This window comes from Marmota flaviventris, chromosome 13 (genome assembly GCF_047511675.1).
Source record: "Marmota flaviventris isolate mMarFla1 chromosome 13, mMarFla1.hap1, whole genome shotgun sequence".
NCBI classification, from domain to species: Eukaryota; Metazoa; Chordata; class Mammalia; order Rodentia; family Sciuridae; genus Marmota; species Marmota flaviventris.
In genome coordinates, this window is record NC_092510.1 from 76,533,088 (window position 1) to 76,559,494 (window position 26,407).

The following is a 26,407-nucleotide window of genomic DNA, read 5'->3' on the forward strand; positions in this document are numbered from 1 at the left end:
AAATTCCTTAGCATATCTAGCATGTACTATATGTAAAACAAATAGATATCTCTTTATTTTAAGCAATTTTAATAGTTTTGATGGGAGCATTTAGATGTGTGCATTCTTAAAATACACAAAAGTCCTTATCCAGCAAAAGTGCATTTCAGTATAAATCTTCATCCATTTGACTTAAGGAGATCAGTTACTATTAATCTATCAAAATAGTTGTAAAGGCTAATAATGTTTGTCTTGATTTATATTTTTATCCCAAAGGATAGTTTATTTCACAATATTAAAATCTACATTAGGATATGCTAGTAGGTTTAAATTCTTTATTCAGAAAAGTAATGAAAAGGTACAGAGCTGAAAGTAGATGTATAAGATTCAATAGAGCCAATATAAGTGAATAGGTGTGGAGATGCAAGAATCAGGGAGGACAAAGTGTATTAAATTGATATTAGGCCACTATCCATCGTTGACATTCTAGCACAAGTGGGTAGTACATCAAATTACATAAACGAGTTCTTTCTTTTTATTTTTTTTGTAGTTGTTGGTGCATAAAATGCCTTTGTTTTATTTGTTTATTTTCATATGGTGCTAGGGATGGAATCCAGCGCCTCACACATTGGTAGGCAAGTGCTCTGCCACGGAGGCCCCAGTTCCATAAGTTCTTTTTTAAACAAAACAAAACAAAAAAATCATAAAAATCTAATTTTACTTCTTTAAACTGAAAAACAATTTCAAAACATAGGCTTGTTTTGGGTAGTTTGAAACTGGTTGAGATTATTGCAAAGCCATTTCAGGGCTGAGAAGGCAATTTAATTCATGTTCTAAAATACATGGTCTAAATAAATGTGTTATCCCTCCCCCCACAAGTCCATATATTGAAATTCTGACTTCCAAAATAACAGTGGAAAGTGCACCAGTAAAAAAGACTGGAAAGCATTCCCCACCACACACTGACAACAAGCTCCTAGTTCTTGACTTCCCAAGCTTCCAGAACTGTGGGGAAATCAATTTCTGTTGTTCATAAAGTAGCTAATTTTGTTATACCAGCTCAAAAGAACTAAGGCACTCAAAAATAGTATGTTGGCCATTTTTCTGTACCTTGCCTTGAATAGCACCATAACCATTTTTAATCTAAGCCCTTTCTAATTCGTTAGCATCAATGTGCTCAAGTGAGTACAGCTGAAAACCATGCTTTTTGTTTTTAGTAAAGAACAGTATACACTTGTAACAGTATCATTTACCAGTAGTACTGGATTCTGTAAATATTTAAGAACACTTGCTCTGCAGCTAGACTGCCTGGGAACAAATCCATTTCTCGGTTAACAGTTGACTAACCATTCTGCGACTGTTTACACATCTGCAAAATGAGAACAATGTCAAGCTGGCATTGTGGTGCAGGCCTCTAATCCTAGCCATAGCGTCAGGTGCAGCAGGACGATCACAAGTTTCAGGCCAGCCGCAACAATTGAGACCCTCAGCATCTTAGCGAAATACTGTCGAAAATGCGCCCTGGGGTTCAATTAAAACAGTTTCAGGAATTGCATAGAGTCGCTAATTCGTGTTTTTAAACGCGGACACAGCCTGACACACTGAACTCAGAAAGCGCCAGCTGTACTGAAGGACCTCCAATAAAACTTCCTGAAATGTTAGGCCTTCCATTGTTTATGATGACATAGTTTTTCAGGGTAAGGAGTTGAACAGTAGGCCTAGCACCTACTACCACCTCATACAATTTTTCCGGGCTCAGATCGAGTCCGTGAGCACTGGATTCCCCAGGAGACATGGAAACTTCAGGTGACAAGGCTCGCCATTCAGAAGTCAACCAGGGGCGGAGCCAGAGGCCCGAAAAGACCAGCGCCTCCGTGGCCCAACAAAGTACAGCTTCCATCTTCCCAAAAGCTGAGCAATCCGAGGAGAAACTAAGGCTTCTAACATAGAATGACAACAGACGATTCACTCCCCTGCGCCGCAGCTCTCAGACTTAAGCACTACAGAATCCCGCTAAACTCCGCTCGCAGAAGGCGGAGTCTGCAGGAGGCAACTTTGGGGCGGAAGGGGCCTGAGGCGGGGCGGGGCGGGGCGGGAGAAGCATGAGGCCCCCAGGCAGAGGCTTGGGGCTGCCCAGAGTGCGCCGGACGCCGGTGAGAATATACACCTCCTTGTCCTGTAATTCCCGGGCTCAACGACTTTAACACGCCATAAATTCCACTGTCGAGATTATCTTTCCTATCGCCCTGTCACTTTGATCATTCGAGTGGAGGGAAAAGGTGAAACTCCAAATTCAGGCAGATCCTAGCCGCCAGCAGAGGAAATAAGCCGCAGAGATGGGGTCCTTTGCTCGCGCCGAAATTCAAAGGCTTAAATAGTTCCGGCGCGGGTGCTGTAAAAGGCTTTGGGATAGTACCTGCTATGGTAGAGTTTGCCTCATAGCACCCAAAGCCTGGTGCGGTTATCCCCTTTCTTCGTCTTCGTGACCCGAGGGAGTTTTGGTGGCGCCCCAAGCACAGGCGGCCTGAGGCAGTGCCGAGGTAGGTGCGTATGCGCGGCCGGTTGGGCCCGGCCTGGTATCCTGGGGGAGATGGAGCAGGAGGAGGGCGAGTGGCCAGAAGGGACCACAGCGATAATTAGGAGTAAAGACTGGTTCCTATCTAGGCTTGGAATGGGGCTAGGAGGTGCAGAAAAAAGCTGTCGGGAGGAGAGGAAACAATCTGAGTAAAAGCAAGAAGCTAGAAGATGCGAGATTTATCTACCCTGTTAAATACTTGCTGATTTTCCCGACCCTCAGAGTCAGACACTATTCGGGTATGCAGTGATGGACTTAGGTGAACATGCTACAGAACCTTGAATTGTGATTAGTTGGGTAAACAAATGCTGTTTTAAGTGTTAACTGTAAGTGCTATGAAGGAAAAAGAAAGCCTAAACAGGATGGGTAGAGGTGCTCTTTTACATAGGAAGGACTCCACCCCAGTAAAGGGCAGAGTGAACCATGCCACCATCAGAGAAGTATGTTGTGGGTAAAGAGAATGGGATGTGAAGGATGTGAATCAGTAGTCTTTGTTAGAAAGAATATGATGAAAGTTGAAGGCAAACTGTAAAAGAAAGTACTAGTGGTCATTAACAGCTTAAATGGTTTAATTTCCAAGTAGAGACTAACTATCTTTTAAAGTAGGAGAATGATACCTTTATCAGATAGGGTGGTTTGACAGCTGTTTTATTTCTGTTACCCTGTCATACCTGTTTTAGTTTCTCTTACACATTATAATTTTAGGTTTGCAGTTCACTTAAGTGGTGTTATTTCTGTTTTGTACAGACCTGGTTTTGTGGTTTGTTTGATGCATCACAGAGGTTTACTGGCACAAGACGGTATTGAAAATGCATATTAAATCAATCATTCTCGAGGGATTTAAATCCTATGCTCAGAGGACTGAAGTTAATGGTTTTGACCCCCTCTTCAATGCTATCACTGGTTTAAATGGTAGTGGTAAGTCCAACATATTGGACTCCATCTGCTTTTTGCTGGGAATCTCCAACCTGTCTCAGGTAAAGTGCAAACTTTCTGATTTATGTGAATTTAAGTTTGGCAAGGGAATCCTCACGCAGCTTTGGAGACTCTTGCCAATGTTTTCTTCATTTGCATTGTTTTACTTAATGTGAATTATATCATATGTTAGTGAAGCCCCTTCAGGAAAGCATTATTACTCTGTTGGAAGAGAAAATGGAAACTCAGGCGTTGCTTAATGTGTTTGGTAGTAATACCCAAACTCAGGCATTTTGACTTTAAGGCAGTATCACTCCAAAATCTCTGTTTGTCCCCTCTAGTATTATAATGCCTTTTAAGGACATACTAATGGATTGAATGACAAGTGAAATTCATAGGCACTGTCTTCCCTTCAATCTTGCAAGTTAACTTTTGTTAAGAATGAATTAGAAAGTTCAAAGAGTTCAATCAGGAAAGGCACTCATTGAGTTGTTGTCCATTGTCCTTCCTTTCCTTGCCAGTGTATGCTACTGCCTATCCTTATTCATGAGTGGGTTTTCCAACTGTAGGGAACCCATTTTTAGTGCTGCTTTATACAATATAGAGATTTGTAGTTGATACACTTTTTTTCTTTTGTTACAGGTTCGGGCTTCTAATTTACAAGATTTAGTTTACAAAAATGGGCAGGCTGGAATTACCAAAGCCTCAGTGTCGATCACCTTTGATAATTCTGACAAAAAACAAAGTCCTTTAGGATTTGAAATTCATGATGAAATCACAGTAACAAGGCAGGTGAGTGATTATTAAATATTTGGATACCGTAAGAACTCTGGTGGTCTGATGCATTACTTGTCAATATAACTTTGCAAAAAGTGCTGGAGACAAGCCAGGTGCCGAAACGCATGCTTGGAGTCTTGGGAGGCTAAGGCAAGAGGATCGCAAGTTCAAGACCAGCCTCAGCAACTTAGTGAGGCCCCAAGCAGCTTAGCAAGACCCTGTCTCAAAGTAAAAAAAAGGGTTGAGGATGTGGTTTAGAGGTAAAATGCCCCTGGGTTCAATCCCCATACCAGAGAAATTGTTGGAGACAAGGTTTATGAGCAAAACTGATGCATCAATACTGAATCAAGTCCTTAAGAGTAGTTTCCTTATAAGGTCATGTACTGCATAATGTCAAGTCAGTCAGTGATGAACTGCATATGTGATGGTGGTTCCATAAGATTATATCACCTAGTGATGATGTAGCTGACTTAGTTTAGTACACTCTGAAGTTTGCACAGTGATGAAATTGTCTAATGATGCATTTCTCAGAAAGTATCCCCAGTCATGTGATTCTTAACGGTATTAAAATTTTGATCATGCAAGTTCCACCATTAACTAAGAGGATTGAAAGAGATCTGGAAAGTCTTTCATCCATTATAAGAATTTAACCATATCTGAATTGTAAACCATACTTCAATCCTTTCTGGCTATATACTTAAATACTCCAAAAACCTGATCTTGCTATCTTCTAAAATAACCCATTCTGGTTTTGGACCAGTCTTGTTAAAAAAAAAGTTATTTAAAAATCTGATGGAAATGTGAAACTGTCTTATAGTTGTGTACTTTAATCTTGGTGCTTAAAAACAAAAGTTTTGTTTTTTAAAATTCCATTAACTCATTTTCTGTCTTCATACTATGTCACTGGTAGATCTCTTCTCTATTTTGATAAATACTTATGATTTTTAAAAAAATGGCTACATCTTTAAAAAATGGCTACATTTGGACAGAATCTTACTCTGTTATTAGAATAAACTAGGTTTATTCTATTTTAAATATTTTCTATATTTAAGTGATCTGCCAATCAAATGTTTTCTTAGGAAAACCTCACCAGGTCTTTCACTTGATGTTTGTTTCTACTTCCTTCACTTGCCTGATCCCATCAAATATTAATTAGTCTCCCTCTCTCCTCAATCTTTCTTTTTGTTTTTATTATATATTTTAATGCATGATACCTCCAGATCAGTGTGCCAGAATTGGTCTAGTAAGAGCAGAATTAAGACTTCTTCCATTTCAATACTCTACCTCTGTTTTTCCCATTTGACATTGCAATGTTCGTAATAAATTGTGGATTCATAAAATTTACTTGAAATCACTGTAAAATTTTTTATGTGTGCTATGTTACTGCCATTTCTGCATATATGCAGGGTTTTTTTTTTAAGACTAATAAGAACCTTACATTTGACCCTTATTTTATTTTTTTTTTAAGATGGTCAATGTTTTCAGCTTGTCAAAGTTTTGTTTTTTTAAAATTCCATTAATTCACACTTATTCTCTATATTAGAACTATGTCACTGGTAGATACTCTCCTCTATTTTGATAAATGCCTATGATTTAAAAAAAAATTGACTACATTGGGACAGAATCTTACTTTGTTATTGGGCATTCATCAAATAATATCCCTTTTGGAATTGTTCTTAATACTAATCTACCTAATTTTAACTGTCCTCATTCAGATGTCTTTATCAAAATTTACCTAAAGTCCTTGCCAAATTACTTAGGAGCAAGCATACTCAGTTTGTTGTTCAGATATATTAATATATGTACTATCAATCTAACAATCCTGTCAGGAAAGACATTTATTTAATATTTATTAACATTTATTCAGTATTTATTAATTTCTTGATGTATACTGAATGTTCTTGAATACATTGGAGTATACATACAGAAAGAAATATGAGATAAAGATCTTGAATAAAGGCCTCAGTATCTAGGGGGTGATCATATCCAACATAACAATTTAAATGCTACGGTAAAGTATGAGCAAGCCAGTTTCTGGCATGCCTTGTTCTTAATGAAGCCATGTTGAAGCTCCATGGCTGTCTTTAAGTGGCCAAAATACATGTCTTAATTCCTTTAAAAATTTTGTCAGAAAATGATGCCAAACCACTTGTATAGCTTTTAAAAGTATCTGACTTCTTTTCCCTTTGAAAAGTGGAGGAAGAGGAGTTCACCTTTGAGTGTGGAAAAATTGCAGAAGAAAGACCAGGAAAAGAAAGCATGTTTTATACTTTCATGGAAGCATAAAGGTAGAAGTGATCTTAGAGACAGTTCAATGCAGGGGAGGTTAAGAGAATTGTGCATGATTACATAGGTAGTTAGCAAAATTCCCCGAATTAGAATCTAGTTGTTCTGAATATAGTTAGTAATTGTTTTGACCATGACACACTTTTCTACCATTTACTTGGGATTGATTTTGTTTATTATTAATTGGATAGAACAAATAAATGTAAGGTAATATATGTAATTTATCATTTTAGAAGAAGTTGGGTATATACACTTATGTTTTTAAAAATGCTTCCTTTTTAGGTGGTTATTGGTGGCAGAAATAAATATTTAATCAATGGAGTAAATGCAAACAACACCAGAGTACAGGATCTCTTCTGTTCTGTTGGTTTGAATGTTAATAACCCTCACTTTCTCATCATGCAGGTATTTTGTTTGTGGTCCTTATGTCTTTCGTAATGGTTTTACTATTTTTAACTTATTGCAACAGATGTGCCATTCTTTTTGGATTTATTTTTTATTTGTGTTTATTGTTTTTATTTCCATTTTTAGGCACCTTTTAAGAAATGCAGTTAGTTAATTGTTTGGGCACCTTTTTAAGAAATGCAGTTAGTTAATTGTTAGTAATGTTTTCTACCATACTATGGACATTTGAATTTTAAAGAATGTCTAGGAATTATTTTTCTTGACTTATTTTATTACTCTAAGGACAATAGCTCTAATGGTAGAAATGCTATCATTGTATATTTTTAAGTTATTGGGTTAAAGCATCTTAACATTTATGGTATAAAAATCTGAATAATTTTTCTGTTTAGAAACTCATGTAAATGAAAAATAAGGCTGATACTAAGTTGCACTTAACATATCACTTGAAATCTAGCTGTCTTTTGAGAGCGTCCTAGCAAGGTCACTGGCAGGATCCTAATGGAACCATGTGTTTGTCCATTTTATGTTGCTATACCAATACTATAGACTGGATAATTTATAAACAATAGAAATTTATTTGGGAAGTCCAAGAGCATGGCACAGGCCTCTGGTGAGGGCTGTGCCATCCTCCCAACATCATTTATTCCTTCATAAGAGTAGAACATAGTAGAACATAAAGTATGACATAATTATTTCTTAATACATCCTACCTCTAAACACTGGGTTGCTTAAGGGAATAAGTTTCCAACACACAAACTTTGGGGAATATATACAAACTGTAGACCAAAATAAAAATATTTTCATTACATATTAGCTTCAAGGCTGAAAATTTACTTCTAGTGAATATGTATCCTAACAAATTCAATTCTGGGAGAACTGGATGTGCAGATTTTTGTTTTGTTTGCTTTCAGTAATGAACAAATTTAATGTTCTGGCATTGAAATAAAATATTCTATTTGAGTTGTACAGGTTTGTTGTATATTTAGTGAGGGCTATCAAAAAATGTAGAAACGTTCACAACTCTGCTAAAATCTATATACATACTTAATCTGTTGTAGAATTGTATACTCCTACAATTTTAATATTAACTATCTCAGAAATGAATTAACTGTGAAACTGAAACTGAATTAACTGTGTTTCAATTATTTAGTTGTATCATTTAATAACTCAGGTAATTTGTATCACTGATAATATAATATTCCACAATAGCACATTTCTAAAATTCTAGAATTATAAAGTTCCTTTAGTGTCATGCCTAACAAAAGTAACATCTTTTCATGAAAAAATACCTCCTCAATTGGTATATTGAGATATAAGAAGCCCCCCTACAGATAAATATTGAATGCCATTAGTTCACATTTTATAATTTGTTAGTATTGTAGTAATTTTGTCATTTTATTTTCAGGGTCGAATTACAAAAGTATTGAATATGAAGCCTCCTGAGGTAAAAGTACCATTTGTGGGTAGTAATTAATTATAGCTATTGTTTCAATCTTCTAGGAAACAAAATTTAAAAATAATTTTATGCATTAAAATTCTTGGAAACATTGTTTAGTGATTATAAAGGAAGTTGTTTGTTGAATATTTAGCACTGTACTCAATATTAAAAGAGTTTTGACAGCATAAAGCAACCTTGCTCAATTCATCTTCCATGTCAGGATTAATACTATAGAAAAGCTTAAGAAAGAGCCAGACATGGTGGTGCATGGCTGTCATCCTAGCGACTTAGGAGGAGGCTGAGGTAGGAAGATCACGAGTTCAAAGCCAGCCTCAGCAGTGGCAAGGTGCTTAGTAACTCATTGAGACCCTGTCTCTGAATAAAATACAAAATAGGGCTGGGGATGTGGCTCAGTGGTTGAGTGTCCCTGAATTTAATCCCTGATAACCACCCCCACCCCCTGCCAAAAAAAAGAAAAGCTTAAGAAAAAAGATTAATTTGCAATTAGTTCATTTTGTAGAATAGGTTATTTAGGACACTGAGACTTAATTTTCTCTTGGAACCACCTTGAAACAGTTGGTGTGAAGGAATGAATATTATATATATGAACAAAGGCTTTTCAAATTTTTTTTTTTTTTTTAATTGAGAAGAGCCAGTAAGATGGATAATTGATAATACTAGTCTGTTTGAGTACAGGGCATGCTTATTTTCCATAGATAACAGCTGAGGGGAAAAACTGCTAATTTGAAATCTACGAAATATATGTTACGTAGCATGTTCCAGGAAAATTGCCATCTTATAAAATTATGATTGATTCATATTTTCCTTTTTCACTGTGCTTTTCACAGCATTGTTTTGTTTAATTCTCAATGCTGCTGTGAGACATTGTCAGTACTCTGGAGGCAAGAACTGAAGCACAGAGGAAATTAAGTTATATGTAGTAGTCGTTAACACATGTGCCACAATTGGAAGGCTAATGTTGTGCCATACTTCAGGCTTGTTGGCAAAGTGGCTGAAGTCTGACTTGAAAGAATTTTCAATAGAAACTTCCTAAAATGAAAGAAGAAAGGGGTGTTCTTTTTATTTTTTTACTTTTTTTAAAGTGTGTAATTGAAGGGAAAAGGAGGAATTATTGGCTTCAATTTCAAAAGAGAGAAACCTTGGAAACTTAGTGTATAGCAGGTTTGACTTTAGAATAGGAGTGAGGTCAGAAATGTTTCTTGAATAGAAGAGTTGTGGTTAATAGCTACATTTTTATCTGATAGCTTATGATCTTTTTAAGCTCTTATTTTGGTAAGATGCTTAGGGAGGTCAGTCTGCAAATGATATAAGTAATGTAAGTTCCAGTGAGATGCATTGTTTGGGGCTCTTATGATATTATTATAATTGTCATTCCAGATTTTATCTATGATTGAAGAAGCAGCTGGAACCAGAATGTATGAATACAAAAAAATAGCTGCCCAGAAAACTATAGAAAAAAAGGAGGCTAAGCTGAAAGAAATTAAGACGGTAATTAAATTTGTATAAAACATTTTTGGAAAAGAGTACCCTTTTGCATTTGGAGTTTCTGCTGTAAAGAGGGAAATATTTTTTTCTAATCAGTTTTCCAGTGTTCCAGTCTACTTTTCTTTTTAAAGTTTTGTTAAATGGTATTTGACATACTGAAAATACTGATATTCCTCCATTTTTCAGATACTCGAAGAAGAGATTACTCCAACCATTCAAAAATTAAAAGAGGTATGTATTTTGTATATAAGGAGAGCCAGTTAGAATGTCTCTTACAATTGGTGATGTATCCAAAATTAGGCAAATAGGGATGAAGTGTATACTGTTTCTTGGGGATTTTCCTTGAGAAGAAATAAGGAATTTAAGTACTCCATAATAGCCTCTGCTTGTAGAAAGTATGTATTCTGCATCTCTTAAGTCATGATTTTGGACAATAATCTTCCATTGCCTTGGAAAATGATATGCTAGATTTTAATGTTTTATTAAAGAGGAGCAAGTGTGATTTTCCTGGATAATTAAATGTAGTACTATAGTACTGTAAAGTAGAACTTACATAATTGATACTGGAAAAACTGAAAAATTATGATCTTGAAGGTATCCCCTTGATATGGATAATCTTTCTATATCTGTTAGTATGAACAGGCCATTTAACCACTCAGAATTTGTTTCTTCATCTGCACATTAGATACTTAACTATGTATCACTTGATGAATTTCTGGATTGTGTATAGAATTCTTATTACTGCCAGTTTTTGAACCATATATCCATATTTCCTTGTTAATTCCAATTGCCTCATGTTATATTAGAAAAATAGGTCACACGGAATTCATTAGAAATGGTATAAAGCTATCTAAAAAGTCAAGAGTTTTGATATTATTTAAAATTTCCTAAAACTAAAATGCCATGATCATTTAAGACAAAAATTTATCATATCATGTAATGGGAAATTTGAAACATGATGCTGTAGTTTGATTCTTTCCAAGTTTGTTTTGAAAAGTATGAATTTTGAATTATTTATTCTGATTTCTCTTTCAGGAAAGATCTTCCTATTTGGAATATCAAAAAGTAATAAGAGAAATAGAACATTTGAGTCGTTTATACATTGCTTATCAGTTTTTACTGGCTGAAGATACTAAAGAGCGCTCAGCTGAGGAGTTAAAAGAAATGCAGGATAAAGTTGTAAAACTTCAAGAAGCATTGTCTGAAAATGATAAAAAAATAAATGCACTTAATCATGAAATAGAAGAATTGGAGAAAAGAAAAGATAAGGTTGGAACATATAAATTGTTAAATTACTCTGAAAAATATGTACAATAACTATTTAAGATTTTTTTTTTTTTTTTTAATATACTATGGATTGAACCAGGGTATTTAACCACTGACCCAGATCTGCACCTCTTTTTATTTTTTATTCTGAAACAGGGTCTAACTATTAGTGGCTATTTAGGATTTATTAGGCATTGTTCTTAATGTAGGATAATAAAATGGCTTATATAATAAATATTTTATATAGAAATACAAGAAAATTAAAGCATGAATATATTTTAAGTAATTTCAGTTGTGTTTATTTGATTATAGGAAGTTGGAGGTGTACTCCGATCTTTAGAAGATGCTCTTGCAGAGGCTCAACGGGTTAATACTAAATCTCAAAGTGCATTTGACCTCAAGAAGAAAAATCTGGCAAGTGAAGAAAACAAACACAAGGAGCTAGAAAAAAATATGATTGAGGTAAGCAAAAAAAAAAACTTTAATATAATTCTAATGTATATTTATTAATATTGTGTTAATATTTAGTGTCTCTACTGTGAGCTAAAAATAATTGTTTGAACTGGAGATATACTAGTGATAAAAATGGTTAAAATTCTCAGCCTTGTGGGTCCATTTGGGAAAATGATTATAATGAAATAAGTAAAATATATAGCACGTTATGTAGCAGTAACTGATGTGGAAAAAATATCAAAGTAGAGGAGAAAGTTTGGAGTTCAGGGGAAGGAGGACATAATGTGGTATTTTAAATTGGCTAGCTATTAAAGTATGAACTTGCCATTAGCCACGGTGGAGAACAGAAAGAACAGGTTTACATGAGGAAAATAAGTGAGCATAAAAGGCTTGAGATTTCCTGTTAGATATCTTGAGTGGTGATGTTGATTAGGTAGTAAAATATATGAATATTAATCCAGACTAAAATACAGATTTGGGCATCATTAGTATCTAAGTGATATTTAATTTCATAAGACAGGATAAAACTATCAAAGGTATGCGTATAGATAAGAAGAAGTTTAAACTTCAGGCAGTGCACTAATTAACCATGTAAGTTAGGGTACATGAGGAAGAGTGAGCAAAGAATAGAGAAGATACAAAGAAAATCATGCCAGTCCATAAGTTGACCTACAGCCCAAGTGAAAAAATATTTCAAGGAGAAATGGCCCTGAGATCCTGATAGAGTGTGTTCATACTCCCACAAAATGACAGCAGAAAAATACATGCATGGATATAGAAAACTCTTGAAAAAATTTCTGAAAAGGATAAAGAAGGAGCTTACTGAAGGGTAATATAGAAGTAAGCTTTTTTGGGCTTGATTTTATAAAGAATAAATTATACATTGATGGGAAAAAATTTGGTAGTCAAAGCAGCATTGGTGATTCAGGAGAGAGAAATTGTTGAATTCTTAAAACAAGCTCCCTCAGTAGGTGAGAGTAGGATAGAAACTGGTGTGCAATTAGAACAGGTAGCCTTTGCAAGGGGCAGAAATAGGTCATTCCCAGACACAAGAAGAGTCAGTATGTACTATCATGCAGGCAGATGAATAAGTGTGTGATAGAGCTTTTGGAAGTTCTCTTAAGTGTGATTCTGTTGTCCCAGTGAAAGTATGATTTGCCTTTCCTATGGGAAAGAATTAACTTATTTGAAAATAAAATATTTATTTTTATTGTAATATTAGGTATTGCTTCATGTAAATACAATTATCAACTTAAGAAACACAGGGATAAAAATTTAGACAAACTGTCAAAGCAGTATGAATGTGTGACATAGCATTTCTGTTTTGGCTTCCAGTAGCTGAAATCAGTTCATTATTTCCTTTTCTAATCAGGCTTATAAAGCGCTAAATATGTGGACGTGCCTTGATTTTGGCTGATTTTTCTTTAATTTTGCCAGGCCTTTAAGTTTCAGATAGATATACTGATTGTTCCTCTTTCATCTCCTTTTCTGTATCTTTTTATTCTTCTTGATCTCTCAATGTTAGCATGCCACAGCCTGGAGTACAGACATCTTTACTTCTTACAGTCTCATTTTAGCCTAGACATTGTCTACAAGTTGATGCCTTCCAAATCTAAACTAGACTTAACTATTTCCCTGAACGCTGTGAAGAAGCAGGCTGTGCACTACTTATCAGCTTGTCTGAGTCCTGAAAGAACACACTCATACACAAAATACTACATGAGGTTTGTTTATTGCTTATGGATAGTCAGCAGTGGACAACAAAAGCCTAGAATTTATTGTGAACTAGTTCCCAAGGCTCAATAAAGGTTCCCCAGAGTGGATGGGATCTTATCCACCTCTCAGCCACCTTAGGAAGTAGCCTGTCCTAGGGTGATGCGTGGGACTGGGCTAAAGAATTGAAAGACAGTCTATTTCTGGGGACAGATTGGAACAAAGCCCTGAATTTTCCAGCCAGTCCCTTCCCAGATCAGGACATTGCATGACCATCACATTCTTAAGAACTATAAGCCAGAAAGAGGAAAATTGAGTTAGTCCAAGGCAACCTGGAAAACCATCATGCAATCCTCCTGACCCAGATAATCAACCCCCTGAGCAAAGCTAGTCCATTTCATATGCCGATGGATCTCCTAAAATCTAGAGGAGGAGGAGGTTTGTCTCTTTGAGTTGATGTGTAATATCTTAACTAATACACAGTACAGTGTTGTGAAGCCATAGCCAGAATACGTTTCATTAGGAGACTGCAGCAAGCAGGATGATCAGGCCTGGGTGGAGCACTGACCCAGATTAGATCCTGGGAATCTAAGTACTGAGTTGCTGAAGAGGTCAAAGAAGGATCCTGATGGTAACACTACTATCTGCAGCCCGTGGGCTTGCTTTTGGGTCTCTTCTACTTGGGCTTCTACCATATCTGAGGTCTCTATACAGATACACCAAGAGATGCTGGTACTTGAATACACTTCATTCAGCTTAATAAAAACTTTAGATTGTCTAAAAGGCGGTTGAGATGTCTCCTTGACTGCCAAGGCTGGGAGAGAGGTGAAGGCAATATCTGCCATGGTTGAGGATAGGTTTCTTCTCATTTTCTCATGAGAATTACTTCTGTGTGTGATTCCAAAGATCTCATAAAGCATATAAACCCAGAGTGGTTTTATACTTCCTGGTAGGTCCCCTTGTAAGCCTGACATTCAGCTTTAGGCTGATGACTCAATACTGCATCTCATTCCTAGGGGTGATATCTAAGGGCAAACCAACCACACCCAGTGTGTAGAATCCCACTGTCTGTGAGCTTTCCAGACATGCCATTGAACATCCTTGGTTTGGCTAACCCCTAGACTGCCCACAGAGAAAGCTGTAGATCTGGGATATACACCCTTTATCTCCATTTTATTGTTCAGTGGCCCACATATGGATATGGGCCTCATTCATGACCTAACTGCAGAAGCTCACTTTCCTTCATACAGAATTGTTCATGAAGCTCCTGCACATGGGATTAGCACAAGGCCAGTTCTTGTTTTTGTCATTACTACTAGGATATTTAACCATTTAAGCATTCTGCCTCAAAATACCAGCCCTTTTTATTTTATTTTTTAATTAATTAATTATTTTTTTTTATTTTTTGGTACCTGGGATTGAACCCAGGGGCACTTAACCACCGAGTCACATCCCCAGCCCTTTTTATTTTGTGACAAGATCTTGGTGAATCATAGAGTGCTGCCAAGTTGCTGGCCCCAAACTTGCTATCCAGCAGCCTCAGCCTCCCAAGCTGCTGGGATTGTATGCATGCACCACCATGCCTGGCCTAAAATACCAGCCCTTTAAGGTTTTGTTAGTTTGGGTTGTGACATTTTGCTACAGAGTCAGTTAAGTTAAAATGGATTATTTCTGGCTCCTTTCCATGTAACTGGTGATATATTCTCTCTTGGTAAACCAGGGTATGGAGTCTGTTGGTATACACTATGGGGTTAAGAATGCTGGTAAAGTTTACTACTTGTAGGACCAGAGGGTCACTAAGGTCTGTGACAGAAGAAGGTCTGCAATAGCATATCCAACATTTTGTTAGGTACCTGCAGTGGCCATAGCTTAGTTCTGTGCAGCTGCCTCCTGTGGAAAAAGCATTTTAACTGCCTCTCCACCCCCATTACTCCCCACGATCTTGAGTGTTTTCTGCCTGTCAGGGGTTAAGCTGAGTTGGTATAGTGACATAGTTATGTGCCCCTATCCTAAGGCTACTACCTCTATGAGCACCATTGCCCATGTGGCTTTATCCAGACTTCAGTCTTAATCAGAAGATGGTTATCTGTTAGCCTAATGGTAGTCACCAGTCCATTAGGGGAAATCACATACTATACAAACTTGATGTGTCTGATCACATTGCTCTATTCAACTGAAAGGATCAGATGTACTTGGTCCTATCCCTTATACCTATGGGATCCTGTGGAGAGGAGGCACCCCTGGGGAAGCATTGCCAATTTAGTTAGGAGCCCCTTTCTGAGGTAATATGGCAGCCTAATCCCGTAAACCACACATGATGCCTGGGACATTTACTCCTAAGTGAAAAGGGAGGGAACTGGTTAGCAACACTAATATTGAGATTTCATAGGTGCAAGAGCATGGTTGGTAAAACAGATTGGGATTTCATAGGTTTATCCAAATCAGTTGTTGCCTGGTCTCGCTCTACTCCTATTAAGCTCAGTATTTCTCAACATGCACTGCAGTGTTGTGTTTCTCTAGTGTTGGAGTGCAGTATTTGTGTTCATGCTGTCTTAGTCAGAAGGTCATACTAACTAGCAGGACATCCAGATGTCTATCAGTTGTTGCAAAAGTCATCTGTCCGATTAGTCAGTTGTTTCATTACTTGTGAATGACAGAGTACCTGGAAAGTCCATTAATATTCTGCGAGAGAGTGCCTGTTGTCATCTTGCTTGTGTAGTCAGGTATGTTCCTTGGTCAGACTTGACATTGGAAGGGGTATTCAAAACATAATGTAAGTTCTTTTCAAAGATGAATGGCTATGGTAGCCTTCACTGTCCATATGAATAAGATACATGTCTCTTCAAGCAGCAAGCTGTTGATGTAGTCCTTGTCCCCGTATAGGGGATCCTTTAATAGTCCAGTTGCCATTCTCCTGACCAGATGGCTAGGCTAATAGCAATAGCCCATGAGTTGGTGAAAATATAGCAGGATGGTTTGGATGTTACTACTGCTTGTAGTTTGGCTCATTGGCAGAATGTCCAGACTTCAGTTTTAATCAGAAGATGGCCATCTGTTGGCCTAATGGTGGTCACCGTCCTGTAGATCCTTTGGGCTTTGTTTCACAGATCCTTCAGTAAACCATGTCATTCTGTTAGTAGGTTTATCTTAAAACTTAGTACCCAGATAGCCAGAGGAGGAGCCAAAACATTCCCCTATGGGTCACTTGGTCTCTTCTGGTAAGCTTAACCATAAGCTAGTTCATGGAGATTGCTTGGCCTGATCTTGAATATACCATTTTCATTTGAAAATTGACCTTGAGCCTTCCAAATTTATTGATGGGGTTTGTAAGAACCCAAGAAAGAATATGCAGTTCAGGTCTCACAGTCACATGTGGTGATTCAGCTTTAAGGTTTTTATTTAAGGTGTTTATTCTTCACGAGTGCATGTTAGCAAGCAAGTTACCCATCAAAAAGGGATATATATTTGCATCATGCAAACTATATGTCTCAAAATCCAGTAGGCTAGCAAATCCCTGTGGTAATTTTCTCTTGCCACAGACCCCAGTCCGCATACATGGAGACTGAAGGTAACTTGTAATTCCATCTGGCTGGCCAGCTAAAGGTTTTAAAAGCAGCACTTGGGCCATGACATGTTGAACTACTTACAAGGCTTGCTTTCAAGAGTCCTGCTCAATATTGGCAGTTTCACTGAAGTGGTCAAAAGAATACTCATGTGATGCACCATAATCACCTAATCACAATAAATGGCACCATAATCACCTAATCATAGTTGTGCTATGCCTAAGTGGCATATCAGCCATTAGGCTTTCTTCCTATATGTGCCATCAGGGTGAAAAATTCTTGTTAAATTATATTTGGGATACTTATCTGACTTATTAGTCTCCATGCCTTGAAGCCCTTTTTGACCAGTGACACTAGCTGGTGCTTTGTAATAGAGTAGTTTGTAATATTTTTGTCTGTAGCAGATTTTGAATTAACAAAGTTATGCCCTGTTTTCTACTTAGTGCATGGTGGCACTTTTGCTAAATAGCTATTGGGTCTTTGCTAGCTTCAGAAGTGATTATGCCCCATTGTTATGACTTGAGTTCTTGGCTATGAGGGAACATGTCCTCATAGGTGATGTTTTGGGCCACAAACAGTCAAAATGTCAAGGTGAATAATGTATTCAGCAATGGAAATTTGGTCACTGGCACCCAAAATGATCTACAACCAAGGGCCCCACCCACAACCAATAAGCACCTGGCTCACTAGATTCATCCCCAAATCTCCTGATATAATATTTATTTTTTCCCCTAAGGAGATCTGGAAATACTGTCATAAGTCTCCAGTAAACAAGAAACCCTGAAAAGTTGGAATTCCCTTATCTTCTTGACGGGAGTATAAGGCCATTGTGCTCCAGTAAGCCTCTGGAGATCTTGCTTCCACTCTAAACTGTACTGTTTAGTGGTTTAGATCTATAGTGTACCTTTATCAAATCAACACTTTAGTCAGGATGTATAGGGGTTCCCAGCCTTTCTGCATATCTGTCCCCAATATACTATCTATTTCTGTGAAGGCCTGCATTTTTTTGTTTGTTTGTTTATTTACTCCCTCTCACCTGCCTCAGGGTTCATCCGATTACCCATTTCCTGGGGTCTCTGTCACTTGGCATGAACAATTCATAAATACCCCCAAATCAGGGGATCATGTACTGAACTGCCTCATTTCTGTATTTCCCTCTGCCTTAATCCATGCAGCCAGCTTATTCCCATCTATAAGAAGTGACCTGTGTCCCACTTACTGTGCCTCCTTTCCCATAAAACATCCAGGTGTATGTCCAGATCTTAAATCTCCCCTTACTCTGCCAGCTGGCTTGCATCTCTGCTGTGAGCTGGGTTTTGAGGGGTTGGGAGTGGTATGGCCACTCTAACTTTGGCAGTAATATAGACTGGACCCTACTGAATTGTGCCAATTTTTATGAAACAGGTTTATTGTGTACCTGATTACCAACTTCTCAGTGTTCAATAAATAGTCATATACTTAGTAGATATTCATAATAATTTATAGTAGATATTCTTATATAATTCATAATAGATATTCATACAGTTATATAAAGCGAATTTATTATTTACAGATGGGTAGTAATTGACAGCAGAACCCTGAGATTCATGGTGGGAAAGCTGCCAAGGGCAGATGGGAATCTCATGTGCATGCCCCACTCAACCTAGATCTAAGGGACTCCGGAAAGTAGCTTGCCTTGAGATTTATATCAGGGTGAAATTTATATCATATCACCACAAGGTGACATGAGTTGCTGGGTTAAAGCATTAAAGATATTTCATTTCTAGGCTGGAGGGTTGGAGACTAAAATAGAGCATAGGCTATTTAGGCCCTTTCCTCCCTATTTTAGGATGATGTTGTTGTAACACATTCTATGGTTATTTTTGAGAGCTACATCTGAGAAAGGGAACTGAACTGGATCATTCCATGGTCACCTGGAGAATTGTCCTATAAACTGCAGATTCATTTGTTCAACTAGCCACTTAACTTTTTTTTTTTTTTTCAGATGAGTAACAAAAAGTATACAATTTAACATATCCACAATGGATATGTTATATATATAAATATAAATTTTCCACACCAATGTAAATGCGAATTATTGTACTTTCCATATGTCAATAAATAGCACCATAATCACCTAATCACTTAGGCCAGAAATCCTAGGGTCCCTCTGAATTTCCTTTTTTCCTCTGAAGCTCCTTAATGAGTTCATCAGCAAATTCTGTTGACTCTAAAGTATGTGCAAAATACAAGCACTTTTTATCACCTCAGTCAAAGTCATGTGTATAATTAAATATAAAGCCTGTATTATGTGTTTCATGCTATTATATACTCTTCATGCTATGACTCTTGGCTCCCTCTTAACATTCTTTTTCTCTGCTGCAACTGCAGTTCTTCAAATGCCCAAACATGTTCTCAGGGCTTACAGGTACAGTGTTCACAGCTATTTACATGATCGCTTTTCTTCATTTAGTTTCTATTTAAATGTCAGCAGATTCCCTTTTTCTTAAATTAATAGTTGCCCTCAGTTTCTTTCCCTTGACCTTGCTTTATTTTTTGCCATGCCTTCCACCTTAGAATATATGCTCCCTGAGGATAGGGTCTTAGTTTGTGTTTTAAATATCTTTGAACAATACTCAGTATATAGTAAACACCTAATAAATATTTGATGAACCATGAACTATTCAAGTAGCCCCAAATTCCTGGTCATTTTTAGTAAACAAGATAGCTAGACTTTTCAGTGCTATTGCTGTCTTACATAATGTCAGATATCTGTTTAATATCACTTAAGAGAGGTTTTAGTAGTTCTTTCCCCACAACTATTTAATAATTAAATTGTGTGCTCCCTTAACACTTTATAAAGTATTTTAATGTATACACTCTTACTTCTAAAATCTCTGCTTTTAACCTTAGTGTAGGATGGCTATTATTTCAACACTAAAACTTTAAGGACTATGTTTAGTTTCAAGTAGATTATTTAAATGTGCAATCATTTTTTAGCCCATTGTTGCCTAGATTTTACTATCACATATGGGATAAAAATATGTCAGGGAGTGGAAGAGTTACATCCCCCAAACAGCAAAGTTCAGAATGGGAATTCAGTACTTAAAGTTATAATGATTATTTTCCTTGTTATTACATTTGTTACAAAATTTAATGAAGTAAGAGTATTTGTGTATAAATATATATTCTTAAAATAACAATATTTTTCAATTTGAAATTTTCCCTGAAGGACTCTAAAACTTTAGCAGCAAAGGAAAAAGAAGTTAAAAAGATAACAGATGGGCTGCATGACCTTCAAGAAGCAAGTAAAAAAGATGCTGAAGCTTTGGCTGCTGCACAGCAACACTTCAATGCTGTGTCTGCTGGCTTGTCCAGTAATGAAGATGGAGCAGAAGCAACTCTTGCTGGTCAAATGATGGCCTGTAAAAATGATATAAGTAAAGCTCAGACAGAGGCCAAACAGGTAAGTAAAGACATTAAGCACTTTGTAGTTATGTTAAAAAATGTTGAAAATAATCAGTTCAATGTCAAGAAACTTACTTACACTATTCAATCACTTTGTATACCTATTACAACAAAATTTAAATTTGTTGATTGTTAAATATTGATGATTTCAGATTTTCAACCTACTATAAGACATGAATTGCCATAATTGAATTTGTAAGTGCAGTAAATAACTGTTCATTTTATAGTCTTGTTTGGAATATTGAAGGTTAGTCATTTCTCATTTTTTTTGGCTGTAATTTATTTGTTTTATTGACATCATAAAATTTAAGTCTTAAGCTTTAAAAGGTAAACAAAACTGTTCTCTCTGCTGCTTTACCATTTCTAGTTCATAAAATATTATTTTTCATTGCTCAATGCAGCTCCTTTGCTGTTACTAGACAATACAGAGTACACAAATACAAATATGAGCACCTAAGTGGAAAGGAAGGGAACTAGAGTTAAGATTTCTAGCTTTCTGATATGTTTTTAATTTAACCAGTTACTAACAGTATTTGTCAACTTTATTAACACTCTTGTCATATTTTATAGATATTAAAAATGTGGACTTTAATTAGAAGTTATTTAATAACTTATATTAATGATACTATCTCCAAGTAATTGAGGAGAAAATACTGGGAAGTGACTGATCTTTTGAAATACTATTTCATGACACCAAAGAGTTACATTTTCAATGCTAAGGTCTCTTGATTGAACTAGTTGAACTCCGTGGCCATTTGATTACTAGCTCACTGTGTACCTCATGTAGTCTGTTACATTTTTCTATGACAGGCCCAAATGAAGTTGAAACATGCCCAACAAGAATTAAAGAATAAACAAGCAGAAGTTAAGAAGATGGATAGTGGCTACAGGAAAGACCAAGAAGCTTTAGAAGCTGTAAAAAGACTTAAAGAAAAACTTGAAACTGAAATGAAGAAGCTAAATTATGAAGGTTTGTTTTAAAGACATGATAATCAAATCATTAGGAGGTAGTGAATATTAATAGAAACTGATTTAAAGGAAATAAGCAAATAAAAAACATTTTTTACCCTATTAACAGGTATTAGTATAAGTATTTATAAATACAATCACAAAAAATCAAGTATTAAAGATCCCTTTGAATTTTCAAGAACTCAGTATGGAGAATTTTTTGCTTTAGTCACTTGAAACTCAGAAATGTCTTTGTGTATTTTTATATTAGTAAGCATTCAATTCATGTGTTATTTCTTGAAAATTGCATCATTTATTGTTGGAAATAATGTCTACTTGACATTTGATAGAAATTTGAATGTTAAGAATGCTTCTTTATTTAATATTTATCCGAAATTTATATTTTGCTTTTTAGAAAGCTTTGGAAATAGAGGTTGCTTATATTTTCCTTAACATTGAAGAGTTTCTAAAACTTTGTATTAATGTACTTATGATTTACTCAGAAAATAAGGAGGAAAGGCTTTTGGAAAAGCGCAGGCAACTGTCTCGTGATATCAGTAGATTGAAAGAAACATATGATGCTCTCTTGGCCAGATTTCCCAATCTTCGATTTGCATACAAGTAAGAGATTTAGACCTTATATTTTAGTACAGTAATAACAAAGATATGTTTTTATTTAAGCTGAAAGACCACCTAAAACTTTTGTTAATACCAAGATTTTTGTATGAAAATTCTTATAAATTGCATTTTCTTTTTTGGTATTGTATCTTTAAACATTTATTAAAATGTTTCACACATCTGTAGGGGGGAATTCTTGGGCAATTTAATGGTTACTGATTTCACTAATCTTGAATTAAAACTCAAATGAAGGGAATTTAATATAAGTTCAATGTCTTTCTGTCATTACTGTTAAATATATACATTTATATCTTATAATTTGTTTTGCTACAAGGGTTTTATTTATGAGTAGAGTAAACATATATTACAGAGTTTAGAACAGCAAAATTCTTAGTTACATTGAAAACTAGTTGAAATAGATTTTTTTATTTAAAAATAGTGGCTGATTATCATCTGGGACATTTAAATTTTTTTGTTTTAGTAAAAATGTAATTTGTTTTCATTTTAGTTTAATATGCTGCCCAAAAGAGCTTTTAACTAGGAAAGTTTAAATTTTTCTATTTTGTTGCCTAAGATTAATTTTTCTCAACTTTTCTTTTAGGGATCCAGAGAAGAACTGGAACAGAAATTGTGTGAAAGGACTTGTAGCTTCTCTGATTAGTGTTAAAGATAGTTCTGCAACCACAGCTTTAGAATTGGTAGCTGGAGAACGACTCTACAATGTTGTAGTGGATACAGAGGTAAATTAATTTTAATTAAAGTAAAATTTGAAATAGGTGTTTTGCTTGAAGAATCACATACTGCTACAATAGTTGGACTTTTTTTTTATGTTTTAAAATTTTCTCAGGTCAGTTATCTCTATATGATGAAATTAATGACCTTTTTTTTTTTTTAAGTATTGGAGACTTGCACATGGTAGGCAAGTGTTCTACCATTGAGCTACATTCCCACCCCTTTTTATTTTTTATTTTGAAACAGGTCTCCCTAAATTGCCAGGCTGGCCTCAAATTTGCAATCCTCTTATTTCAGCCTCCTGAATAACTAGGATTACACGCATGTGCCCCCATACCTGGCTAAGTCAGTGACTTCTTGATAAAATTTCATGTTTACTCAGGAACTCAGAATGCACATTGCCAATCATCGTTTTTAAATTTTTTTTTCCCTGTGCAAATTTGTGTTGATTTAAATTTTTTAAATGATCTAGGAATAACCTTTTTTAATGTCATCCACCCACCCTCATATCATGGGTACATTGGATTTACCTGCATTTTTCACTTCTCTTTTTTTCTCTTTAGAATGTTCTTATTTATGTCAGTGTTTCATAATAATTATTATCAAATATAATTCATTGTGTTTTTTACATTTTATGTTTTTTGATGTATTTGTAACATGTGTAACATATTTTGATACATACACATAGTGCTACTATAATCAAACATACATATCTATCACCTTGCATGATTGCCTTTTTGTTTTTCCTATGGTGGTAGGAGCACCTAAAATCAATTCTCTTGCCCAGTTTTTTATAATCAATATAATATTAACTATAGTCCTCATGCTGTATATTATATTTCTAAATCTCTACACTTACTTATCCTGTATAACTGCAAATATGTACCCTTTGGCCTACAAGTTACTTCTTTTCATTTCCTCCCCTCCCCATCCCTAGTAGCCTTCTATTCTACTCTAATTAATTACATTTCTTTTTTGTTTTATTTTTATTTTAAGATTTTGCACATCTAGAAATTACACAGTATTTTCCCATGTCTGGCTTGTAGCACTTAGCTTAAATTCTTCTAGGTTCGTTCACGTTCTTGCAAATGGCAACATTTCCTTTTTTAAGGCTGAGTAATAATTCATTTTATATATTCTTAATCTTTTCATTTGAGATAGAAGATTTAATATGTTAATTTTTCTCAACTTTTCTGTTAGGGATCCAGAGAAGAACTGGAACAGAAATTGTGTGAAAGGACTTATAGCTTCTCTGATTAGTGTGAAAGATAGTTCTGCAACCTGTTGTAGAACTTGACTAATAATTATTATCAAATATACTAAACTGTTACTTTACTATGGATTCCTAAACTTGTATTCTTTCTATTTTAATGAGTTTTTTTTTTTTTTCATTAATTTTTTTAAAATTTCAAATTCTTGTTTTAGGTTACTGGTAAAAAGCTACTAGAAAAGGGAGAATTGAAGCGATGTTACACTATAATTCCACTCAATAAAATTACGGCCAGATGTATTGCTCCAGAAACTCTGAGGGTTGCTCAGAATCTTGTAAGTCTTATTTTATGTCATATATATATTTAATCTTTTTTTAACGTAGGCATCAATTTGGGAGGATATAGTCATACAGAACCACAACATTTTAATTTTGTTACCATTTTAAAAAATTAAGATAGAGAAGACTTATTATTATTGACTCATGTGCAATTAGATGTCAAGAAAAGTAATGAAGACACTAGAATAGAAGAAATGAAGGCTGGAACTCCCTTTGATACTTTAAAAATTAGTATTAAGTCAAGTCACATGACTATTAGGTGATAGTGAAAATTGCATTCCTAGTTTCTGAATGGGTAGAATTGAACTTTCAGAAAATTCTGAAATTCTCCAAGATGTGATCTGCTCATGATAGTAACCATTATGGAAGGCATCCATAATTCTAGATTGCTATTCAGCCCATTCAACTGCTAAAGTAGATCTGAAGTGCGATGACAGTTAATAAGAAAACAGATATGTATAAGAAAATATTTAAAAAGTTGTTATGATGTATAATACTTAATTATGAAGCTAATCAATAACATTAAGCAGCAAAATTAGTTTGTTATTGAACAGGCATTTGAAGTGCATGAGTTTAAAAGACAGTTCTATAAAACCTATAAATAACATTTGTAATTAAGATATTAAGTGGATATCTACTGTCCTTATTGAAATTAAGAAGTTTTCAATGAAAATTATTTGAAAATGTTGCTATATTGAAAAGTGTACTCTCAGAAGAGGAAAGATGAATGCAGAGTAATTGAAAGATGATGTTTTTTGGTTTGTACTTTCTTTATTTAAAAACAAATCAACATTGGATTAGGAAGTAAGTTTAGCCGTAGGTCAAGTTCTTATGTTAAAAGTTAATTGAGTTTCCATGTAACAGCAAAAACACTTCTCAGATCCTGTATAGCCAGACCTGTTGAATGGTAGCTACTATGTAAAAGCAAATAAGTGAACACAATATTAACTAGAGCTGTCTTTGTTGTCATTTCTGCAGCTGTTAGTAAGGGATTTAAGCCTTTTTTTTTTTTTTTTTTTTTTTGAAAAGATGAGCAGAGGTTGACATTCTTAACAAAGATCGTGTAAAGGCAGTTGGATCAAAATAGAAGACTGACAAATCCTTCTATTCTTTTTTACTCTCATTTATTAAATGTGTTTTTATTTCTATAAGTGGTCATTAGCTACTTTAAGATGTTTAATTTGAATAAAAAAATATTCACTGTGTACCAACCAGATTACTAATGATGGAAAACAAAACATTATATATTGTATTGATCCAAGAGTTTAAGAAATTTGTGTTTACTTAGTGCATTTTAGATTTAGGAATTTGGTATTGGTTCCTTCTTGATAGAAATTCTCCTAATGTTTGATAGTTTAGCTAAAGATTTTTATATAGTAATAGATCTTTCAGTGTTTAAACTTTTTTTTTCCTTTTTTTGACAGTACTAGAGATTGAACCAGAACCATATGCTAGGCAAGCATTCTACTACTGAGCTATACCCCCAGCCCTACAGTTACTTTACTAAACTTGTATTACTTAAATCTCTATTATAGTATTTCTTACTATCTTATAGAATAATATTTGAAAGGAAAAATAGTAGGGTCTATATGGCATATCTATTCTTTGGCTCATAGGTTGGTCCTGATAATGTTCATGTGGCTCTTTCCCTGGTTGACTACAAACCAGAACTTCAGAAAGCAATGGAATTTGTCTTTGGAACAACATTAGTTTGTGACAGTATGGATAACGCCAAAAAAGTGGCCTTTGATAAAAGGATAATGACTAGAACTGTAACTCTAGGAGGTGATGTATTTGATCCTCATGGAACATTGAGTGGAGGTAAGTTTTGTATCTTTGTTTTTATAGTTCTGTATAGTAAATAGGATGGGGCTTTCTGGCTGCCCCCCACCCTTTATTTTTAAAATAGGGAATAGTAGAATTGAGATTATTCCCAGTCTTTGATTATAACCAATTCTAGCATCTAGGTTCAACACTTAAGATCAAATATATACTTATTTCCAAAGCCTTAATTAATATAAATCCAAGGATCAAATTTAACCTTTAAATACTGACCATGTGATATTGGGAAATTATACAGTGTCATACTCCTCAGGAGCTTTTGGGTATTAATCAACTTTATAACTTATTTGTGTCAAATCTATTCCTATTTATTCTTGCTTTTTGTCTTATCAGGGTATTTCAGTCACTGGAATATTGATATTAAGATGTTCTTGCTTGCTTGCTTCTTACCTTTT

The 26,407-nt window shown here is 35.2% G+C and overlaps 1 protein-coding gene across 1 annotated transcript in view; it reads left to right on the top strand.

The window, feature by feature from the left end:
- The first annotated feature begins 2,357 nt into the window (after nt 1–2,357).
- The window catches only part of Smc2 (structural maintenance of chromosomes 2), a 53,786-nt gene continuing 29,736 nt past the window's right edge, over nt 2,358–26,407 (top strand). Inside the window, exons 1-15 of the mRNA XM_034636757.2 lie at nt 2,358–2,523; nt 3,302–3,531; nt 4,112–4,261; nt 6,815–6,937; nt 8,343–8,381; nt 9,774–9,884; nt 10,068–10,112; nt 10,917–11,150; nt 11,460–11,609; nt 20,088–20,321; nt 21,134–21,293; nt 21,775–21,892; nt 22,491–22,629; nt 24,047–24,166; nt 25,787–25,991. Of these exons, the coding sequence (XP_034492648.1) occupies nt 3,364–3,531; nt 4,112–4,261; nt 6,815–6,937; nt 8,343–8,381; nt 9,774–9,884; nt 10,068–10,112; nt 10,917–11,150; nt 11,460–11,609; nt 20,088–20,321; nt 21,134–21,293; nt 21,775–21,892; nt 22,491–22,629; nt 24,047–24,166; nt 25,787–25,991 (1,996 nt within the window). The 5' untranslated portion in view covers nt 2,358–2,523; nt 3,302–3,363. The remainder of the gene's footprint in view (nt 2,524–3,301; nt 3,532–4,111; nt 4,262–6,814; nt 6,938–8,342; nt 8,382–9,773; nt 9,885–10,067; nt 10,113–10,916; nt 11,151–11,459; nt 11,610–20,087; nt 20,322–21,133; nt 21,294–21,774; nt 21,893–22,490; nt 22,630–24,046; nt 24,167–25,786; nt 25,992–26,407) is intronic.